The sequence below is a fragment of the Eulemur rufifrons genome, chromosome 28 (assembly GCF_041146395.1).
Source record: "Eulemur rufifrons isolate Redbay chromosome 28, OSU_ERuf_1, whole genome shotgun sequence".
In the NCBI taxonomy this organism is placed as follows: Eukaryota; Metazoa; Chordata; class Mammalia; order Primates; family Lemuridae; genus Eulemur; species Eulemur rufifrons.
The window spans coordinates 30102769-30124654 of NC_091010.1; the positions used below are offsets into that span (position 1 = coordinate 30102769).

Below are 21886 nucleotides of genomic sequence, written 5' to 3' on the forward strand. Positions count from 1 at the left end.
AAATAATCTTTAGAGTGCACCAAATTGAATCCATTTTATAAGTTTAACGAAAATTTTAATTAAACTCGTAAAGTTGAATTAAACATGTTTAAAATTGTGTTTGCAAAGTCAAACCCCAAGGGGTATTTTGTACTTTGTGGTTGTGTTGTTATGTTATGGTGGTTGTTATGTGGCTAGGTTGCTAGTAGAAAAATCCTTCCTCCTTACAAATCAAAGAGCTTGAGAAATGTTCTATTGGACAGTCCTGCACTGTCCAATGCAGTAGCCCCTAGCTCCATGTGTCTGTAGAGAACTTGAAATAGCACTAGTGCAAATCAAAATATGCTGCGAATGTAAAATAAACCAGATATGTGAAGATTAGTACCCTCCTTGATAATTTTTAAATTATTAATAATTTTTACATTTGTTACACATTGAATTTGTAATGTTTTAGATATATTGGTCCAAATAAAATTGTTAAAATTAGAGCCAGGTGTGGTAGTGTTGTATGCCTATAGTCCCCAGCTACTCAGGTGGCAGAGGTGGGAGGATCACTTGAGCCCAGGAGTTCCAGACCAGCCTGGGCAACATAGTAAGCTCCCATCTTAAAAAAAAAAAAAAAAATCAATTACACTTGTTCCTTTTTATTTTTCAGTGTGGCTATAAGAAAAATTTAAATTACATATGTGGCTTACATTATATTTCTTCTGGACAATGTGTGGACTTTGTTTTACATATCTGTTAGGTTTTAAAATCAAAATTGTTGCTACCTAAGTATTATATAGAAGACTTTGAAGATATATGAATTATGCTATTATTTTAAAACCCCAATCACTATATTAGAATAAAATGTTGCTGAAGTTCCCCAAATAGTTATATAATGCTAGGAAAATATTTTCTTTCTTGTTCTCATTGCTTAACTTTCAGATGAGAACAAATGAGGTTTTTAAGATAATACATTTTAGATTCAGTAACTATACTATTTTATTGTAAACAGAAGCAGGAAAGGGAAATTGATACTTGTTATATAACAGAAAATACTTTTTCTAAATTTACTAACTGTGCATCAGCAATATCTTAAACACAGATTTCTCAATTAGAAATGGCCACTTTGGTTCATTTCACTCTAACTTGCTTTTAACTTACCAGCCATGAGACAGATAGTAATCGTGAAGTGTCAAGTGGTTGTAGAAGCAGTTGAACACTGAAAAGTGAAATATATGCCTTTATGTTGTACACAGCACCTTCTGTTGGAGAAATCTAGTAACAGTTTTGAAAAATTTCAAAAGAGAAAATAAAAATTTAACTTCACCAAATCAAGATTGCAGTTGGGTGGGCCACTCGGAAAAAAAAAAAAAAGCCTACTGAAAACAATTGAATCGTAACAAAATATTTACTTATTTTCAGTCCATTGCCATAAAACTGGAATTTTAAGTCAATTGAACAATGACCACCACATTACAAAGAAGAGAAAACTACCGAAAATGAAAATTGGACCAAAGCAAATGAACATTAATTAATAATGGCATGTTTTATTTGTGTCTGTGTATATGGCTTTGCCAGCAATTATATTAGGTTATTAAGTATGACGCGTTCGATTTCCTTAAGTAGTACTCAGTTTGACAGTTGATATCCCTGACATGCCACTTTGACACTTCTTGTTTTATTTTTATTGTGAAGGTACGTCCTCTATTCTTTTAAACGCACGACTTGGCTTGTGATTATCTTTCAAACTTATTTTTTAAAGCAATTTTCGTGAAACTGTGGATAAGTCAAAAATTCGTGTTATTTTTGAATATAAGTTTTGTTGTGGAACCAATGCAGCACAGACAGCTTGAAATATCAATGGAGTGTTTGGGAAGGATGTGGCTAATGAACACACAGTACTTGGATGGTTGGAGAAGTTCCCTTCTGTTGATTTTAATCTTGAAGATGAGCCACATAGGCGACCTGAGACCAAGGTAGATAATGATGAGCTGAAAGCTGTAGTGGAAGCAAATCCATCTCATCCTATGCGTGAATTAGCAGCAAGGTTTGACGTTACTATTTCAACAATATTGGACCATTTGAAACAAATCGGCAAGGTAAGAAGCTGGATAGATGGGTTCCACATGAATTAAATGAGCATCAGAAGAGAAATCATTTCAAAGCTTACCATTCTTTGCTGTCATGACATAAAGGTGAACCGTTTCTACACTGTATTGTTACTTGTGATGAAAAATTGATTCTTTTTGACAATTGCACGCATTTGGCACAATGGTTGGATAAAGATGAAGTGCCAAAACACAGTCCAGAACCAAATATTCATCCAAAAAAAACTAATGGTGTCTGTTTGTTGGTCCAGCCTGGTATAATATTATCCACTACGGTTCCATGAAACCTGGTCAATCAATCACAGTGGATGTCTACTGCAACCAATTGGGCAAAATGATGACGATGCTTGCGATTAAGCAGCCGAGATCGGTCAACAGAGACAGGCCAATGCTCTTGTAAGATAACACCCTACCACATCGCACAAACAACACTGTTCAAACTACAGCAGCTGCACATGAAAACTCTCTGTCATCCACCTTATTCACCAGACCTTGCACCAACTGACTACCACTTCTTCCAGACTTTGGACCACTTCTTGCAAGGAAAACTATTCGATTCTCAACAAACTATGGAAAACACCTTTTGTGATTTCATCACCACTTGCTGTCCAGGCTTCTTCACTGCTGGCATAAACTAGCTACCCTTAAGATGGCAAAACTGTGTGGATAGTTTAGGTGCATACTTTGATTCATTGTACTGCTTCTTGTTTGAGATATAAGCTACACTTTTGATTTGAAATCGGACATTTCATATTTAATGACCTAATATATTTTTATGAAACATCAGTGGGTCAAATACTGCCCTGCCCCACATGTCAGGCACACTGGGGCTTAATGTAGCCTAATGTAGCCCTCTGAGGGCAGTGAAGCAGGTCTGAGCCTGTTACCTTTAGTGTCAGTGTGAATAGAGGCCAGTGTGCCTGAGACAACAGGTCTAAGCTTTGGGGGTTCAGTGCACTCTGTATATGCTTCGTGTGCTGTGTTACTGATTTATGAACTTTAAGACATTATTTATTGTCCTGGATTTTGAAGATAAGATTACATTCCCGGCCTCCTCCTCCCCCCGCCCTGGATGTAATAGTAATGGTTTAAACAAAGGTTGAAGAAAGTGATGTCATGATGCTAACTGCCTGAAAGCAATGTGTTTTTATTTGCACAAATGGAAAAATAAGCAAGCATGAAAGAACACTTTTCTGGAAAGAAAACATGGAGAAGCAGACACAAAGAATATGAGTCTCTTCATCTGCAACCATGAAAGAAAACCTCAGAATGATTATTCCAACATAGCCAGACATCTCTCCTCCCCCAGTTTTCTTCCTCCAGGAAGCCTTCCCTAAACTCCAGACTCAGATCCACCTGGTAAATACATCCACAACACCTTACTTGTCTTCTTCCGTAACTGCACCTTTGAACTTTGCTGTCTTCCCTGGTGAACTGTAAAAGTCCATGCGGGCAGGGACTGACTCTGACTTGTTGACAGCTATCATGTCTAGTGCATATAACAGGTCTTGACACAGAGTTATCACTTCATCGTAATTTGTTGAATGAATGGAGAAATGAATGACTTGTATCTAGGCATATGTCCCACTGTTGGTGACACTTTTCCTCAGTAATTGAGTGTACGATGGTACCCAAGAAAGAAAGCAACTTTCTGGAGGACAGGAGGCCACGACCAAATGGGGAGTGGAGGTCTGGGGGACTGAGGAAAGTTCTGGGGCAAGTTATCGTCATTTTGCATACAGAGTACAAAGTAATCTTAAACTTGGCACTGAAAGTAGAGTTAAAAAAATAACCACATTTCTCCCCGATTTTTTTTATAATACCTCACAAGCACTTAATGATCAGAAATTAGTTTTCTAAAAATAGCCTTTAAAATATATGATTCTCAGAAATTACATGGATTGCTAAAATGGAGGGAAAAGTAAGCAGGTATATCATTGTTTCTAGACATTCTGCATCGTTCGCACATAATGCATTGTGCAAACCTGAATAACAGAGGTCTCTGCCCTGAACAGTTGTAAGATATAAAATAATCCTGATCCAAATAGACATAAAGCAGATGCTAGAATTGAATAAAAATATGAATTAAATGCTAAAATTTTAAAGGATGCATGGCGGCCTCTCTGTGCTATCTTTGCAGCTTCCCATGAATTTATAATTATTTTAAAATAAAATTTTTAAAAATTGAAAAAGTATCTATTATGTTTACATCAAGGAAGAAGGCTCAAGTTACACTAGTTGGGGTTTTATTCCATATAATATGTTGGGTGGGCTTGTTGCAAAAGTTGCATATTCAGATAGAGCTGACTTTAATTCCTAAAAGATGATGTCTATAATTTTCTAAAATATTTCAGTGAGTATATTACAGTGCTGCACTCTTCTGAATATTCTGAAGCTAGAGTTGAATATTATAGATTTAGTTTTTATTTTCTTCAGTTTATCTGATATATAATTTTCCGTAACTGGTGAATTTAAAAAAAAAATGGAATGAAATTGAAATGATAGAAATTCAGGTTTATACTTTGGAGAGATACAAAGCAGAGACACTGATGATTTTTTTAAAAAATCTAACTTGTGTGATTCCCTTAAATCTGCTACACACTGGCTCTCTGGCTCCTCTCCAAAGCTGTGTGTCCTTGAAAAGAATATATAACCTTTCTAAGTTATTATGTGAATAGAATTGTGCTGGGTACATTTCTGCCATTTGTCATATCCACCCCAGAGGAAACTTCTTATCCTGATCTGAGGAACCTGGGGCTCAGAGAAGTTCAGGAACTTGCCCGAGGTCCCAGCACATTGGTTGCAGATCTGGATTTAAACTCTGCGCACCTGTCTCCAATGGCCTTCCACAGACCCATACTAGCTAGCTTGCTTTTTTTAATTCTAACATTCTAAGACTCCTTTTCTTTTCACCCGTCAATATCAAATCCCCCATTCTTAGGGGAGCAAGCTGAGCAGAGAATTCGTCTGACTAGACACTATACACTGATACAGAAATCATCCTTTGTGAAACGTTGAAGTCGTTTGTATCCCTTCCGTAGAGTATTCTCAAACTGACCAGGTCACAAGCAGCCTTCAAAACCTAATTTGATCCAGGAAAGAGTCACGTCCCCATTTAACCAAGTTATCAAGAGATTTAATCGTGTGTATGTAAGAGTGAGGCAAAACTAATCAGGATGTTCACTTGAAAGCTTTTAAGAGTAACAACTCATTTAGTCAGAACATGATTCAATCCTGTTATTTATGCTTCATTGTATTATAGTCTCCATAACCATTTATATTTGCAAAGCATTTTACAGTCTTTATTGCTCTCTTGCAAAACCTCAGTCGCAGAGAATGCTGTCCCACCTTTTACAAACAAAGAAACTAAATGAGTTACAAAGTGCTTAAGAAATTTATCACTAATCAGTGAGGCCAGAAGGCTATAGAACATCAGTGGCACTGTAATCAGGGCTTGCTGCTTATAGAGCGGACCAGTGAGAACTCATGTCACCTTTTCAACCAAGACATTTGCAAATCTATTCATTACTCATTCATTTATCAGTCGCCACCCCTGTGCCAGGCAGTCTGCAGAGATACCATGTTAGAGTGGTTGAAGTCCATGTCTGTGTGATTTCATCTCTTCCCCGACTTCCTAGATCTCGGTTTTCAGCCCTAAAACTGACCAGCTAAATCAGTTTGAGCAAGTCACTTAACCTCTCTGAACTTCAAATATCTATTTTATCAGAAATTCTGCACGGGCCAAATAATAATTGACCTGCCATAAAGTAGACATTGAGGAAACATAAATTGTAACCTTCCTCCTGGCCAAAGCTACCTATTTCAGAACTCACCTCTCATTTCCCTTTAATTCTCTTTTTAGTGTGTGAAAACTGTACTAGTAACAGATTCTTTAAAAAGGGAGACAGAAGAGAAAGAGATTTCAGGGTCCTTTCCTAGTCTATGGCATTATGAGTCGCCCTGAAAGGTAACATTGTTTACCTTACAGCAACTTATGTCATTTTCTCCTTTAATTCCGTAGCTATGGAGTGGTTTAGTATATCTTTTTAAAACAGAAACCCATTTAAAAGCAATGGATATTTATTTTTGCCTCATAAACATCTCCTCTCGTATTGAACCATCCTCAAGTGGTTTTTCACAGGATTCTGTTGTTATGTTTTTAATCATTTGGGGTCTGTATTTTTAAGGCAAGGTACAGGATGAGAGTCCACTTAAGATGTTGCTTCTCAAATGTGTCAAGTCATAAAGTCACTTGAATTGAGTGTGAAAAACAGATTTTTAGGTTCTCCCCCAGGCCTGCCAAGTCAGAATCTCCACTAGAGAAGCCTGGGAGCTGTGATGTTAACACACAGCACTGGTGTTTCTCCTGGTCTGGCCAGGTTGCGGCATAGCACACTAGGAGCCTGGGACTCTGGCTGTGAATGTGACACAGACGTCACATTTGTGCTGCAGATTATTTTCTTGGACTTTTCTCTGTATGTAAAGGACAGGAGCAAAGCAAAGATTGTTAATAACATATTCCTGCTTCTCTGACCTAAGTAATGTGGACCATTTTAAAATCTGAATACATAGAAATTCAATCTCAGAAAGAATATTAGCATTATTCATTTTTTTATCAGGCTTTATTGGTATTTGGAAATCTGACTTCTGATACACTTTTTAAGTTTGCAACACAAAACTTTCAAAGGAGTTTTACATTCTTGTAAGTTTTTTAATTCATTTTGGGTAAACATTCATTAACAGTAATTTGAGCTATAAACACATGGACATAATAGACTTCACTGTGAATTAAAAAGATTAGAGCCACTTTTTTACATGTGATTTTTTTTTTTATTTCATCTTATTGTTATGGGGGATACAGAATTGCAGGTTACATACGTTGCCCATGTACCGCCTTTCTCCCCAAGTCAGAGCTCCAGGTGTGTCTGATCCCCAGGTCGTGCGCGTTGCACCCGTCATGTAGGCATATGTCCCTCCCCTCCCCACCCCCCACCTCAGTCTGATATCCGATTGGTGTCGTTCCCAGATGTGTATTTAGGTGATGTTCAGGGAAACCAATTTTCTGGTGAGTACATGTGATGCTTGTTTTTCCATTCTTGGGATACTTCACTTAATATAATGGGTTCCAACTCTCTCCAGGAGAACCATAGAGATGTCGTATCTTCATTATTTCTTATAACTGAGTAATACTCCATGGTATACATATACCACAGCTTACTAATCCAATCATGTATTGATGGGCATTTGGGTTGTTTCCACTACATGTGATTTTTTAATAAATATGAAACCATTAAAAGGAGAGTAGTCCCTGTTACTATATTTTTGAGCAAGATTTAAAGAATTATACAGTTGTTTGATATGAAAGTGTCTGAGTCTCTCATTAATTCCCAATTGATTTCTTTGTTCAATGGATACTAGATTAGCATCTACTATGTGCCAGGCCTCAATATCAAAAATCATTTAATTCAATGTAATTGAACTGTGGTTACTTCATCTTTTATGAAAAGAAAACCTAATTTTTAAATTACACTAATAATGTTTTTTTAGAAGCAAAAGCCTTACAGGAAGGCACCCATGATGCCTGGTAGTGTGGCCGCAAGTCAGGATGGGCAGTAGCTGAGTGTCGAAGGGCCCTGGCCTCATTCCCTCTCGTAGCCTTCTCCAGCCAGCTGGGTCTGTAGTTACCTGTTTGCAAACATTCCGTTAACGTCATTTCATTATTGACTTTTAGTTTCCTTTTGGTAAAGAAAGAAACAGGAAAAAAATGTGCTTAAATTGAATCTATATTAAAATATTACACAGTGTTTTATATTTATTATTTAATAATAGTGTCAGTATTATTGTGCATGTAATAATTATAATAATTCATGAGGATGCATTTGTTACATTTTCCTTTCTCCCTTCCCCCAATTTTTATGTAAATTATAAGAATTTATATATAGAAACATGTGATTAGTTAATTGTTAATGTGATTATGTTTTGGGTGGCTTTAATATGTACTGGAAATTTACGTATTAGAACATATACTCCTACCTCATTCTTTTTAATACTTCACAGTAGTCCACAGTATGAATATATCATGACTTATTTAACCTCTGTCCTATCGATGGCCAGTAAGATCATGTGATAGATTTCTCAGGTCATACGAATTCTGTAGTGACTCTAACTGGTTTTCACCTCCCCTTCTTGCCTTCTCACATTTATCTACTGTCTATGTCATTTATTTTCTTATGAAAATCATAGTATTTCATAGCATAGACTTCAACTATAGCCCTTAAAAGGATTATGCCTCTCTTTATAAACCAAGATTTAGGTAATATTTTTTTTGTATTTTTTTACATTTTTCTTGACTTTTACTCTCAGGAAAAAAGTTACAAATATGTTAAACACACAAATAGGATATAACCTGGTTAAAGGGAACCCAGGCGATATCATTTCTCCATTTCATCATGCAGAGGCCTGGAAATCTCAGTAGTCAAGGAGGCAATGCGTGTGATTCTATTTAAAGGATGATACGGGGGACCCTATTATTCCCACTTGCCTGCTGCAATCCTGTCAAAATGTAATTGGAGGTCAATATCATGCAAATTTTAATGGTGACAAAAGAATTGGTAGAAGCTTTAATCTAGAGTGGGTATAACCCTGAGGGTCCCTGAGCTGCTGGCAAATCCTAAAAGATGTGAGAAATTGAGTGTGGAGGGGACTGATCAGCTTCCCCTGGGAACTCTGTTTAGTAGTTAGAAATCTGAGCTTCTCCACTTGTCATTGTCTGCTGCATCTGAAATATACATGTTCATTTTACATTTGGGATGGCTCTGATGCCTTATCAAAGGTAATACTGTATAGTGTTACATGCAGTAACCCTATCTCCATTACACAAAGTGGCAGTTCTTCCCGATTCATTGCTACAATAGTTTCCAGGGGTGATAGAGCTGTTTCTACCTTAAATCTTCACAAATGTGTGCACACATACCCATAACACACTCACACACACAAATGGCTAAGAAGTATATAATACCGCCATTTCCCCAAAAGATGCCTCACTTCCTCTGGTGGGTCCAGACTGCTCTTGAGTAAATTTCATGCTCACAGGATATGCAGCTTGTTAAATGCAAGTTAAAAAATCTGTCCTGTTTGAAGAGTGTAATTTCATGGCAGAGTCTTCTTAAATTGCTAGTGCTATGAGGAGTCCTGAGCCATTTCGAAGAAGAACATGACAGCTTTACAGCTAAAGTGAGAAAATATTTGCTTAGCTGATGATGATGTGTTATACAGCAATTTAAACACATTATCAGAACTTTCTCAGTTGCAGCATCAGATTTGAACTCTGGGAATTCACTCTCTTAAGCAAGATCATGGGGAGGGAAATACATTTGTTCTGTATGGAAAAGTTTTATTTCCTATCAGTTGCTGAATAGGTGAAAACTCCTCCAGAATATTCTCCTAAGCAAACTCTGATTCTCTCCTGGTTTTCTATACTAACCTTCTTTTTTTATTCTCTACTTTTGTTTTGGCTTTTTTCCTCACTAGTATCTCTGTGTTTAGGTTTGCAGAGGAAGCGATGCTTTAGGTGGCAAAAAGGAGAAAAAATCCAGTTCCTTTTCTTTTTCCTGGTAGTCACATTTTTTATTTTAAAGTAGAAAATAATTTTGTAGTCATCATTCCATTTGGGAAATCAATGCTTGATAATAAAAATTCTGTCAGTGGTTCATTTTGGTCAGAGTTGAACCCTGTTATTTCTCTCCTAGTTGACAGTTTCATCTTCCCATCTCACAGTTTATTGATTGATCTTTAAAATGAAAAGATGTCATTGATCCAATTACCTAAGCATTCCTTTTGCCATTCTGCACTTTTTATTTGGAATAAGCCATGGTCTCAGCCCAATGTATCTGATAGAGGAGGCAGAAGTGTTAATAGTTAAGGGACAGTGGGACGTGTGCTATGTATCAGAGATATGAAGAGAGGCTCATATGAGTAGTAAACAACAAAGACAAAACCAACCCCCATCTCCTGAAGTTTAGGCATTTTCTCTTTATTTTGTTAATAAGTAAAACCACCACAGATATATAAACCTAAGGGTTTCCCACCCTCTTCTCACCTTCCCACCCCCATTTCCTGTCCCTCTGAAGTAACCAGTGCTAACAGCCTAGAATGTTTCTTCTATGAATTTTTCTTATGAAAATATGCAAACATACGCAAATTACATTTTTCCTCCTAGAGAGGATCATACTGTGCACATTGTTCTGCAACTTCTTTCTTCACTGTATACCTTTATACCGGGCAATCACTACCTGCCTGGCTCCCTCCTTCTCTCAGGTTTCTCCTCTAACGTGACCTCTCAAATCATCCCATTCAGATGAGAACCTCTCCTTCCTGACCCTCATCCCTGGTCACATTCTATTCCCTTACCTTGATTTATTATTATTTTTCACATTTGCTTAGTTATGTGCCCACCCCACTGCATTCCCCATTAGAGTATGATTTCCATGTGAGAGTGACATTTTTTTTTTTTTTTTTTTTTTTTTTGAGACAGTTTCTCGCTCTGTTGCCTGGGCTAGAGTGCTGTGGTGTCATCATAGCTCACTGCAGCCTGAAACTCCTGGGCTCAAGCAATCCTCCTGCTTCTGAGTAGCTGGGACTACAGGCGTGTGCCACCACAGTCTAGCTAATTTTTTCTACTTTTAGTAGAGATGGGGGGGGCGTCTCACTCTTGCTCAGGCTGGTCTCGAACTCCTGACCTCAAGTGATCCACCACACCTGGCCAAGAGTGACTTTAATGTGCTCTTGTTTAGCGACAGAAAAACAAGAGGCAAAAAAACACGAAGGAGGAAACAGAGAAAAAACAATAAGAAGGAAATAGTTACAGAAAAATAACCAAGGAAAACAGTTATTTTAGCCTTATAGAATGGAGTAATTAGACCATGGAACAGTGACCACCAATCAGCAAACAGAAAAACACCAGAAACGATGACTTTCCCCATCACACGTATAGGAGAAAGGAATGTCTGGAACATTTAAGTTATGTCCATACCTGAAAAAATCCAGACCCCCAAACCCGTGACATAAAGTAATTATACCTTTACATGAATATATACTACTGGCATATAAAAGGGGGAATTTCAGAGTTAATTATTCTCTGCTTCACTCGCAGAGACAGACCCGTTTCCCCTTAGGAAATATCTTTCACTTTGCACCCTTAAACTTTGTTTCCAATAAATTCTTCACATGTATTCCCTGAGTGTCTGTCATCTCTCTCCATCTCGTGGGCCAAGGCTTGCGATTCCTCCAAGCCAGGAGCCCAAGAACTGGAGAAGGACTTCAGAGTCCAGCCATGGACACTCTCTACTACATCCCCAGTGACTAGATCAGTACTGCACATGGTGGGCCCTCCTTAAATACTTGGTAAATGGATTAATCTGAATCATTTCATTTACTAGCTGCAGGAATGTCCAAAATGTGGATGAACTGTAATTTATGTAACCATTCCCTTATGGATGGACATGTAGGTTCTTTCAAGGTTTAGTCTTTGCAAGCAGTGTTGCTTTGCATGTACTTATAAGAAAAAGATCAGAAAATAGGATTGCTGGGTCCAATAGTAGGTTCATTTTCATTTTGAATAGATGATACCTAGTTACATTGTCAAAAGATTACTGCCATTCACACCCACCTGGGATGAAAGAAAGTACCTGTGCTCCCAGATTTTTCTCTGATAACTGATAAGATGTTATTTTAGCTAATGCTAGAGGTAGGTGTGGAGGGAGTTTGTATATCTTTTTAATTGGTATTGCCATGTTAATTATCCAGTTTGAACATTTTTGACCATTTTTCAGCTTTGATGAATTGCCTTTTTATACCATTTTGCTGCCATCTGTTGGCTTGTATGTTGTCTTATCAATTTGTAGCTACATGAGCATATTAATCTCTTGTCAGGAGTGGCTATTTACAGTCTACCTGTTGTCTTTCAAGTTTACTATTTTTGTCATGGAAATCTTTACATTTTTATATAGTCAAAACTGCTTTTTAGGCTTCTGAATTTCTAGTTTTATGTAGGAAGCTTTCCCTTAACCAAAGCTTACACATACTTCCCTGAATTTTTTTAGTAATATTTTAATTTTTAAAAATAGTTAAGTCTCCTATTCAGCTGGAATTTTGTATTTATATATGATATGATGTAGTGATTTAGCTTTGTTTTTCCAAATAGATTTCCAATTATGTAAATACTGCCTTTTAAATAAACTTCCTCCCACCCATCTGAAACTTAAATATGTGACTTTGATTTAAATATAACTTGAAAACATAATACATACATAAAAATAAATATATATGGACATATACTATATATATATATATATATAAACTTGAATCTTTTTCTTGATTCTCTATTCTTGTCCCCCGACCTAGTTGTCTGTTCTTACATATTTCTTATATTATGTTTAACTATTTGATACTTCTGAGTAAATTTTAATATCTCATAAGATAAATTCTCCTTCACAAACCTACTACTTTTCTAAAATACTCTTGGCTAGTCTCAAACACTCATTCCATAAAAAAATTATAAATCATTTATCCTAACTAAACCTACCAGAATTCTGCATAAAACATGGCTTTAAAAAAATTCATTTGGCTGCATTATCGGGGGCGGACTGGAGTGAGGAGAGGTGAGTTGGCTGGGAGGTGGTCTCGGCAACTAGACAAGCTAAAACAGGGCCTGAATAAACACATCGGAACGTGAACCATATCCAAAATAGAATGAACTGGACTTTGACCATTAGATACAATGTATGAAGGAAGGCAAGTCATAGCTATTAGCCTGAAAGACCAGGCAAATGATGAACCTTTCCCCAGAGTTAGGATCGCAGAGGAAGGAGTAGGTTTGGACCTGGACAGGAGGGAAGAAGTGTCCATTCGTGGATAGGCTGAGTTGGATGCATGAGAGCCACTGGTGGGCAGACAGAAATTGATGATGATGACATTGATCATTTGGATAATTTAGAAGTATTTGAAACAGGTTTTCAGATATAGTTCTAGAGCTTTCAGACATATTGAAGTTCTTATTCACTTTCTTGTGAGGCCTCACTTTTTTCTGATTCATTCCTACTTTTGGCAGCTTGGGGGCAGAGTATTGAAAATAATCACAAAATGAGATATTCCTTCTTCAAGAGTGGGAATTTATCCATATGTGGTCAAATGTCAGTTTTTGAAGATGTTTGTTCTTCCTTAGTAAAAATAGTTTCTATAAATACTTACAATGGTAATTTTTTAATATTTTTGCAAAGCTTGATATTATGGTCATGGCGGTTTTCTCTTTATCATAAAAACTCTGTTTAGGCTACTGAATGTAAGTTATTTTGACTGTCAAATTACATATCAGTTTGTCTCGAGGCATTTTGTACATGTGCACCTTCTCATGGCTTTTTCATTTGTCCTTTCAGAACTTGATAGCCCAGAAGAGTTAGGGAAGAAGCGTATCTGCAGGATCATCACTAAGGATTTCCCCCAGTATTTTGCAGTGGTTTCACGGATTAAGCAGGAAAGCAACCAGATTGGTCCTGAAGGTGGAATTCTGAGCAGCACCACAGTGCCCCTCGTCCAAGCATCTTTCCCAGAGGGTGCCCTAACTAAAAGAATTCGAGTAGGCCTCCAGGTAATGTTCACAAAAAGTTGTTTTCTAGAACAAAACATTTTGTTCTAGAAACAGTCATCATAACTCATCCTTAATGATACTGCTAATTAGGCCATTTTGGGAATCATTAACCTATTTCAAATAAAAAGCATTTAGTGCAAAGTTAGCTGAGTGGCTTGTTAAATAAGGTACATATTTTAGGGCTTTTCTGTTTAAAAGTCTCAGTTGGTTTCTGATGAAAGATAATTTTTTCAACCATAAGTTACTGGTCCCAGTATGTGGAGCAACTTACCGAGACTTGGTTTGTAATGTCCCACATCATAAAACTCAGTATTAGTGAAACTTGCAAGCTTCAGTATTTTGGTTTGATTGAAATAAATCATAAATGCTGGGTTTTATCCAAACCAGTTGGAACTTGATTTGGTTTGGAAAGCTGACTGGAAATCTCGGCGAGAAATGTTTTTCTTATATTTATTCATTTCAGTTAGACTTCAGCTAGTTCTTTTTTTCCTCATTGAATAAGGAAAATGAAACAAAAATAACTTAATTTGTGTCAATAATTAACAGAATAATTAATAGTTTAACTGAAAGTTCGTGCCCTTTTTGGGAGCCCGGACTCTCATGCCCACGAGAGTTGCTGGGGTTTTTTTTTTTTTTTTTTTTTAAGGCAAGCACTCTAAGTTTCTAGAAGGCCTTTAGTAAATACTTGGAGCTAAAGAGACCACCTTACCTTTCAGGGCTATGAAGCTCCTTTACTTGTCTCCCATATCTAGTTATTCTACCAAACAGCAAAGAAACCAAAAAGAAGAAATGAGACTCAATAGACTAGAATCAAAATCCTTTGAAATTTTGAATGCCTTTTTCTTACTTAATTCTGAATGTCTCAGGTTTTACGTGGGTATGAATTGCCTCTGTAAGGTTTTACTGAATGTCCTACGAAGGTTTAAAATATACTTAACTCATTATTTGTTGTCCTTTACTTTGGATTAGACTAAGAAGCTTCTCTGCTCTGAAATTTAATTCCCTCCCTCTCATGCAAGCCATTACTATCTGTGTTCTAGTGGACAAACAGGCTAACCGGTTCCTGCCATAGTGTTAGGTTTGGTTTTGTTTTGTTTTGTTTTGTTTTTTTCATGCCTTCCTGAAATAGTGAGAAAGGATAAAAAAGAAAGACTTTTTTTTTTTTTTGGTTGGTTGGTTTTGTTTTTTTTCCTTCTAAAAAGTCAACTTTTTGATGAGGAAAAAAAAAATGTCACTTTCATTTAAAGTCCATTTGTCTTTCATTTGTCTCTAGGCCCAGCCTGTTCCAGATGAAATTGTGAAAAAGATCCTTGGAAACAAAGCCACATTTAGCCCAATTGTCACTGTGGAACCAAGAAGGAGGAAATTCCATAAACCAATCACAATGACCATTCCAGTGCCCCCGCCCTCAGGGGAAGGTGTATCCAATGGATACAAAGGGGATACCACACCCAATCTGCGCCTTCTCTGTAGCATCACAGGTTTGGTTAAGTCTCTGCTGTGCTTCCTGTTGATTTGCAATGATTCTGTACAAAGGTTTTATTTACAAAGACATAAAACCTTTGAAATATCCGTGCCAACATTGTAAGCGTAGAAAATAAAGGACAAAACGTTTTACTTGTCCATCATCTCCTCTCTGTTATCCCTGGAATCATTTCTTTAAGATGCTGGTCTCATGACTCATTTAAAATTTAGTGTTATCTTGCCTTCTATGAACTTTAGCATTAGCAATAGAGTTATTTTAAGATTATTGAAGCATTATGGAATCTACTGGAGCATTTAGGTAATTTCTGGGTGACCCAAACAGAAGTAGTGAAACTGGCAACACACTTTAGACTATCAGGAAATTGGGTAGACTTGGGGAAAAATATGGATCCCACAGAACGCTAGTAGTAGGGAAGTGTTAAGTCTGTGATTACGCTCACCTACTCTATTCACCCATATAACACAATAGACTAAAAATGCAGGGTTTAGAAGAACACATTTTGTGATAAGCACCTGGAATCCTGAGCTCAATCCATCCTTTGATTATCCTAATCTGATTTTTAACTGCATGTCCAAGATTATTAAAGATAGGTTTGGTTTTGGTTTTGGTTTGTTTTTAAGGAGTAATTTTGGTAGCTGATTCTTCCTTTTACCGTAGAAAATTAAATGGTTCAGCCAGGTACAAAATGAGCTGCTTCTTAACTTTCTTGAAATAGTTCTTACCTTTTTCAAAAAAAAGAGACTTAATTATCTATCTGAAACAACACATCTGTGCACTTACAAACGGCACTTATAAAATATACTTATAAATGGTGGCTGCCCTAAGTTTGAACCATACGTTAGAATCCAAACAGAAAAGTAATTTTTAAAAAATTTAACATCTTACAAGGAGATCACGATAAACCTGGTAAAAGTACAAAAGGAGAGTAGAGAGGAAAACTGCCTTTAGTACACACCATTAAATTGAAGGTATTGAAGCTTTGCCAGTTCCTGCCAGGAAGAAGACGAGGATGATGATGAAAATTTCACAAAGAGCATCTCCCGTGATAAAGTCAATTTATCTGCTGTTGTTCTCTCAGGGGGCACTTCACCTGCTCAGTGGGAAGACATCACAGGAACGACTCCTTTGACATTTATAAAGGACTGTGTCTCTTTTACAACCAATGTTTCGGCCAGGTATGGAAATAAAGGATACCCAAAAGCACTAAGGAATTAGCTTTTTTACCTTTTGGAAAGTAAAAATTGTTACATTCAATACTAACATGATTTTTTTTAAAAAATTTGGTGAGAAAAAAAAATCCTTAGCATTTGCTTAGCAAAATTGTTAAATAATAAACACAGAGTTTCTGTGTTTGATAGATAGAGTAAACATCTTTGCTATTTAAATGGACTAGTTAATAATGTTTTGGTTTAGTTCCCTTGTATCTTCTGATTTTTTTAATCATGAGGTTTTTTTTTTTTTTTAAGATTTGGCTTTTAAATCACCTCATCTTCATACTTCTGTTTTGTTTTTGTTTTTCTCAGATTTTGGCTTGCAGACTGCCATCAAGTTTTAGAAACTGTGGGGTTAGCCACGCAACTATACAGAGAGTTAATATGTGTTCCATATATGGCCAAGTTTGTTGTTTTTGCCAAAATGAACGATCCCGTAGAATCCTCCCTGCGGTGTTTCTGCATGACAGATGACAAAGTGGACAAAACTTTAGAGCAGCAAGAGAATTTTGAGGAAGTTGCAAGAAGCAAAGATATTGAGGTACCTTGTTCACAAAAACAAGTTCATTTAATTACGTTTCCCAGACGTGAGGTGGTTTTTGTTTTTTTGTTTTTTTTTTTTTTGCCATATAACACTCACTATAAATATCAACTATGTTAAATTTTACTTTTTATTTAAAAAAAGTTAATATAGATTCATTCTCAAATTATTTTAAGTGTTTTTGGGGTTGTCTTAGTTGTTTAAAATGTAGTACTAATAAGTCGAAATTGTAGTGTCCACTTTCTTGTGACTATTTATTTTCATAATCACTGCGTATACACATTACCATGATTTTCCTTTTTCAAACTCAGTGAATCATGTACGTATCTAAGAATAAAAAAAATGCTCTCAAAGTCCATATGAATAAGTGATTGATGTGAGGCATTTCTTAAACATGCTCAAAGTTAAAAGAATATAAATAAATAATTCTGTTTTGTACGTGTCCATGATATGATTTCCAATTACAACTGGTAAGTGTAAGGGTACAGAGTTATTTTTATTGCAAATAGCACCACAGAAGTAACCGCTAATAAAGAAACAGATGTGATACAGAAACATGCCAATCTTGTAATGTTACGTGACCTAAAGTCACAAACTACTTCCAACTCAAACTAACACTAAATTATGTATTTCTTTAAAAGGTTCTGGAAGGAAAACCTATTTATGTTGATTGTTATGGAAATCTGGCCCCACTTACCAAAGCAGGACAGCAACTTGTTTTTAACTTTTATGCTTTCAAAGAAAATAGACTGCCATTTTCCATCAAGGTAAATCATCTTTAACAGAGAGTATGTGAATTAGGGGGAAAAAATGCTCTTAGAGAATACAAAGGAAAAGTTTTTAGTGATTTATTAAGTTCGAAATATCCCAATTCTGAATTCATAAGAACAAGGTCAGATTTTGCTCTAGTTCTATTAGAGTGTACTTTTGAGCCAGCAAAGCCTTATAATTAGTAAGGACAATCTTTACCTTTTAAAAAGTTTAATAATTTGTATTTAAGCAAACATTTGTAAAACCTATCTAGTATAATAAAATGTATCATATGTGGTTAATGTTCAGTAATAATCAATGAAATCCAAATACAGTATTCAAGTCTCATTTCCATTTCTGATGGAGCCCAGGGATATCCTGAAGAGATCATCTTCCTCCTCAGACAACAGAAGGAGATAGGACAATTGTCTTATTATTATTTGGTATTATTGTTGCAAAAATGAAGTTTTGAGAAAAATGATTAGACAAGAAGAAAATGCATATAACCTCATAGACTATAGTATGAATCGTCAGGTTAAAACAATCAGACACAGCAATCCTGTATTTAGGCTAGGAATTGGGCATGAGTTCAAATATGACCACCCTGGTTGACATGTAATTGTTATCATCTTTTCTCTTTCCTGCCTCTCCAAGGGCTTCATAGAACAAACACAGTTAGCTCTACCACAGATAAAAACTCCTCAGAAAAGTCTCTTTCTATAACTGTCAACTACCTAAATTCTTCTAGGTTAGAGACACCAGCCAAGAGCCCTGTGGCCGTCTGTCTTTTCTGAAAGAACCAAAGACAACAAAAGGACTGCCTCAAACAGCTGTTTGCAACTTAAATATCACTCTGCCAGCACACAAAAAGGTATCTTTTAATACTGGTTTATTTGAACTTTCTTTCCCTGGTCTTGAAGAAGTGGGCCCTTTGTATGCAATTAAGGAATGCTTTGTAACATGATTAAAGCTCTTGAAATTCAAGTTTTAGTAGTCTCCTTGTGTAGATTGACTAGGTCTTGTTACTGTGATGTCCAGTTCTTATAGTTTGTATGATGGAGTCCTCTGTTTCTCGCTTCTGCTTCTGCTGGTAGTTCATAGATTTTTATGCTTTCCAGTAATGTCATACATTAATTTGCCATGGGTGTACAGTTGATATTTTTTGTTGGCCTCTTTTGATTTGCTTTGCGCTTTCTAAATCAGCTTGCATTTTGTGCTCCCTACTCAGTCCTTTTCATATCCTGATATTCTTTTCCCTGCTGTCCATTATAATATTCCTTGTCTCTGCAATGCATCTTGGAACCAAAAGGAGACAGAGTCAGATCAAGATGATGAGGTAATATGAATACTTCTGCTTTTATTCTCTCAGAAGTAGAATAGAAATTGCATCTGTGTAAAACAAGTTGCAGAGGGCTGAAGTGTGGGAAACCTAAAAATTATAATTTTGCAGGCCTTAGCTTAAGTGAGTTAAAAAAGGGTACGTATTTTTCTTAAAAAATGGTTCACTGTTCCTTCACATGTACATAAAAGTACTTTAATATATTCAACAAAATTATAATCCAGCTAATGATTTAAAAAGAACTGAAGTTCTTTAAAAATTTTCAAATAGGATGAATTAGCATCTATAAAAATATACATTTTAAAACCTCCATGTGCACATTCTACTATTCCCTGCTATCCAATGTGTTATATGAAATTTTATTGTACAAATTAACTTATATGTAATATAAAATATTTGCTAACTGGCTGTTGATAAATATTTGATATTCTCACTAAAGAAATTTATCCCAGTCATTTTTGTTAAGAGTTATTCAATTAAGTTTTAGAGAATTTTCCCTTTTATCTCCTAATATTTCTCCACGTTATATGATAATTGGATTTTTAAAACCCCCACATCATTAGTAATAAATAGAATTGGCAGCCTTAGGACACAGTAATAGTACTTCAGATAAAACCATTAATCTATTTTTAATCTCTTCATCTACATTTTATGCCTATAAACATACAGAAACCACAGTAGTAATTGGAATAATCAATTTTGTGTGCCTTTTTCCCTTGAATGTGCTCACATAGAGTGAGTGTACTTTGTGATATATGTGCTTTCAATACGAATGGATTCGGGAAGAGTTACTGCTCAGCATCAGAAGTCTCTGTAATGCTTGTCTTTTATTTGTACTTCCCTGTAGTCTGCTGTGTTGATGCTCTTATATTTGCCCACTGATGGTTATTTGGTGAAGACATTGGGGTGGGGTTACTGGGGCGGGGTTATAGAATCCCAGTAGGAATTTAACATTTTCCAGCGGAAAATGCATAAGAAAAATAAGGATAAACAAGATAGCAGCATGCTACCCTACAGAATGTTTCAAAACTGTGAAAATGCCACAGGGAAGTTGGAAACAGAGTTGTCTTTTTTTTTTTTTTTTTTTTCTTTTTCAGACTGAGAAAGCAGATAAACGACAGAGCTTTGCATCTTTAGCTTTACGTAAGCGCTACAGCTACTTGACTGAGCCTGGAATGAGTGAGTTTTCTAACACTTTTACTAATCTATGTGGATTTTTATAAGAAGAGACATTTTTTCTATACAAACTAAATTTTGGTGGCATCGGGGAAACAAAAAGTGACAAAAGCAAAATTGCCTGCCAGAAAACCTAATCATAGAATCTAATACTTTTGTGTTGAAGAGACAAGATAAAAACACCCATAGCTTTAAAGCTGTTAACTACTTTGTAACTAGAAACATCTATTATTTTTCTTGTAAAACCTTGATTTTACATTGATTGTTAACTATGCTAGGAGATAAATACTAATGGTACTTTAGATTTATGCTCAGAGGAGAAAATATTTACTTCTACATATATAATACAGGATGGAAGAAAGGATGTTAAAGTTACTTTGGTTGTTACCTCATTTTTTCTTAATAGAGATAGGTTGTTATATCCTAGTCCTGATCTTTTTCTTCCCACTTTGCAAGAATTATATTTTCTTACCTTCTTGAGGTAGCACTTGTTTACAGATTTCTTCTTTCTTCCCTCCCTCACTCTCTCCCCCTCTGTCTTCTCTTCCTTTCCTTTATTAAAATACCAATTCTAAGGCTGGTCTTCACTAGACTAGTAACCCTTTTCTTTTGTCAGTGATTGTTTTGGTTCATTGTTAACTGGCTTGCAAGTATCAAGGTATAGATTCATTTGGTCGTATTCGATCATTCTCTTTCTCTCTGCCTCCTGCCTCCCCTTCCCTCATTCTTGTGATCATCACCTCTGGTGATCACTACAGCCCTCAAGATAACCCTTCCACCAGCGGGAACTAAGAGTCCTGAGAGCAGCACTGTGTTTGATTGATATAGAGCAGAGTCGTGCCATTTTAACCATCAGAGAGCTTCATTTAGAGAAGGATGTATACCAAAATTATTTTTAATTAGTGATTCATTCTTAGCTGTTTCCCATTGATGCAGTTTCTTGACCTCGGGGAGGTTTGGAAATTTACCAGTAAGAGCCACAACTTTGGCTTTTCCCACCTTTCTTGAATTCTTGTTTCTGTGGTGCAACAGAACATACAAAATATGCAGCAGGAAACGATTCTACTACTTAGATGGTCTTAACATCATTTACTGGAATCTAGCTCCTGGACTACTAAGGAAGCTTTTATATTCAGATACAAAATGGGGAGTACAAGAGAAATGAAGCTCTACCACGCTGACCAGCATTCCCTCAGATTTCAGTTTTCTCCTCTAGCAGAAATGTCTAAATCCTTCCAGAAACATAAGGACTGAAATTAACTCCCATTATGCTACAGAACAGGGAAGGGGTATGTGTATAGCTAGAGGGTTTCAATACAACTAAATATGTTGGGTATAGGTTTTCTGTGGAATACTCTTTTGTCCTAGAGACCCTCACAGGGTAAGCCTCACTGGGTAATTGGGTGGGACCCCCCCCCCCCAGGCAACATCCTTAAACTTTGGACAATCTCAATGGACAGGCTACTTAGGTTGGAGGCACCTTAGGGCAGGCGAGTTTCCCTCTTATTCTGGTTGCTAAGATGTTTGTTTGGGGGATACCTAAATTATAAGGTCAAGTATGTACCAAATCAATTCAATTCTTCCCGCTTACAAAAGTGTTTTTACTTTTGGGTTAGATTCAGCTAAGGTATACGCAGCTTGTGTTCCTTGACTTCTAAGGAAGAGGG

The 21886-nt window shown here is 36.3% G+C and overlaps 1 protein-coding gene across 2 annotated transcripts in view; it reads left to right on the forward strand.

Annotated features, from left to right (window-relative positions):
• Nucleotides 1-21886, forward strand: part of ANK3 (ankyrin 3) — a 317709-nt gene that overhangs the window by 251445 nt on the left and 44378 nt on the right. Inside the window, exons 29-36 of one of the 2 annotated variants that reach the window (XM_069460452.1) lie at nt 13505-13716; nt 14990-15197; nt 16281-16377; nt 16726-16954; nt 17596-17721; nt 18453-18575; nt 19014-19040; nt 20141-20222. In XM_069460452.1, coding sequence (XP_069316553.1) covers nt 13505-13716; nt 14990-15197; nt 16281-16377; nt 16726-16954; nt 17596-17721; nt 18453-18575; nt 19014-19040; nt 20141-20222 — 1104 coding nt within the window. The remainder of the gene's footprint in view (nt 1-13504; nt 13717-14989; nt 15198-16280; nt 16378-16725; nt 16955-17595; nt 17722-18452; nt 18576-19013; nt 19041-20140; nt 20223-21886) is intronic. The other variant, XM_069460453.1, reaches the window with a different exon arrangement.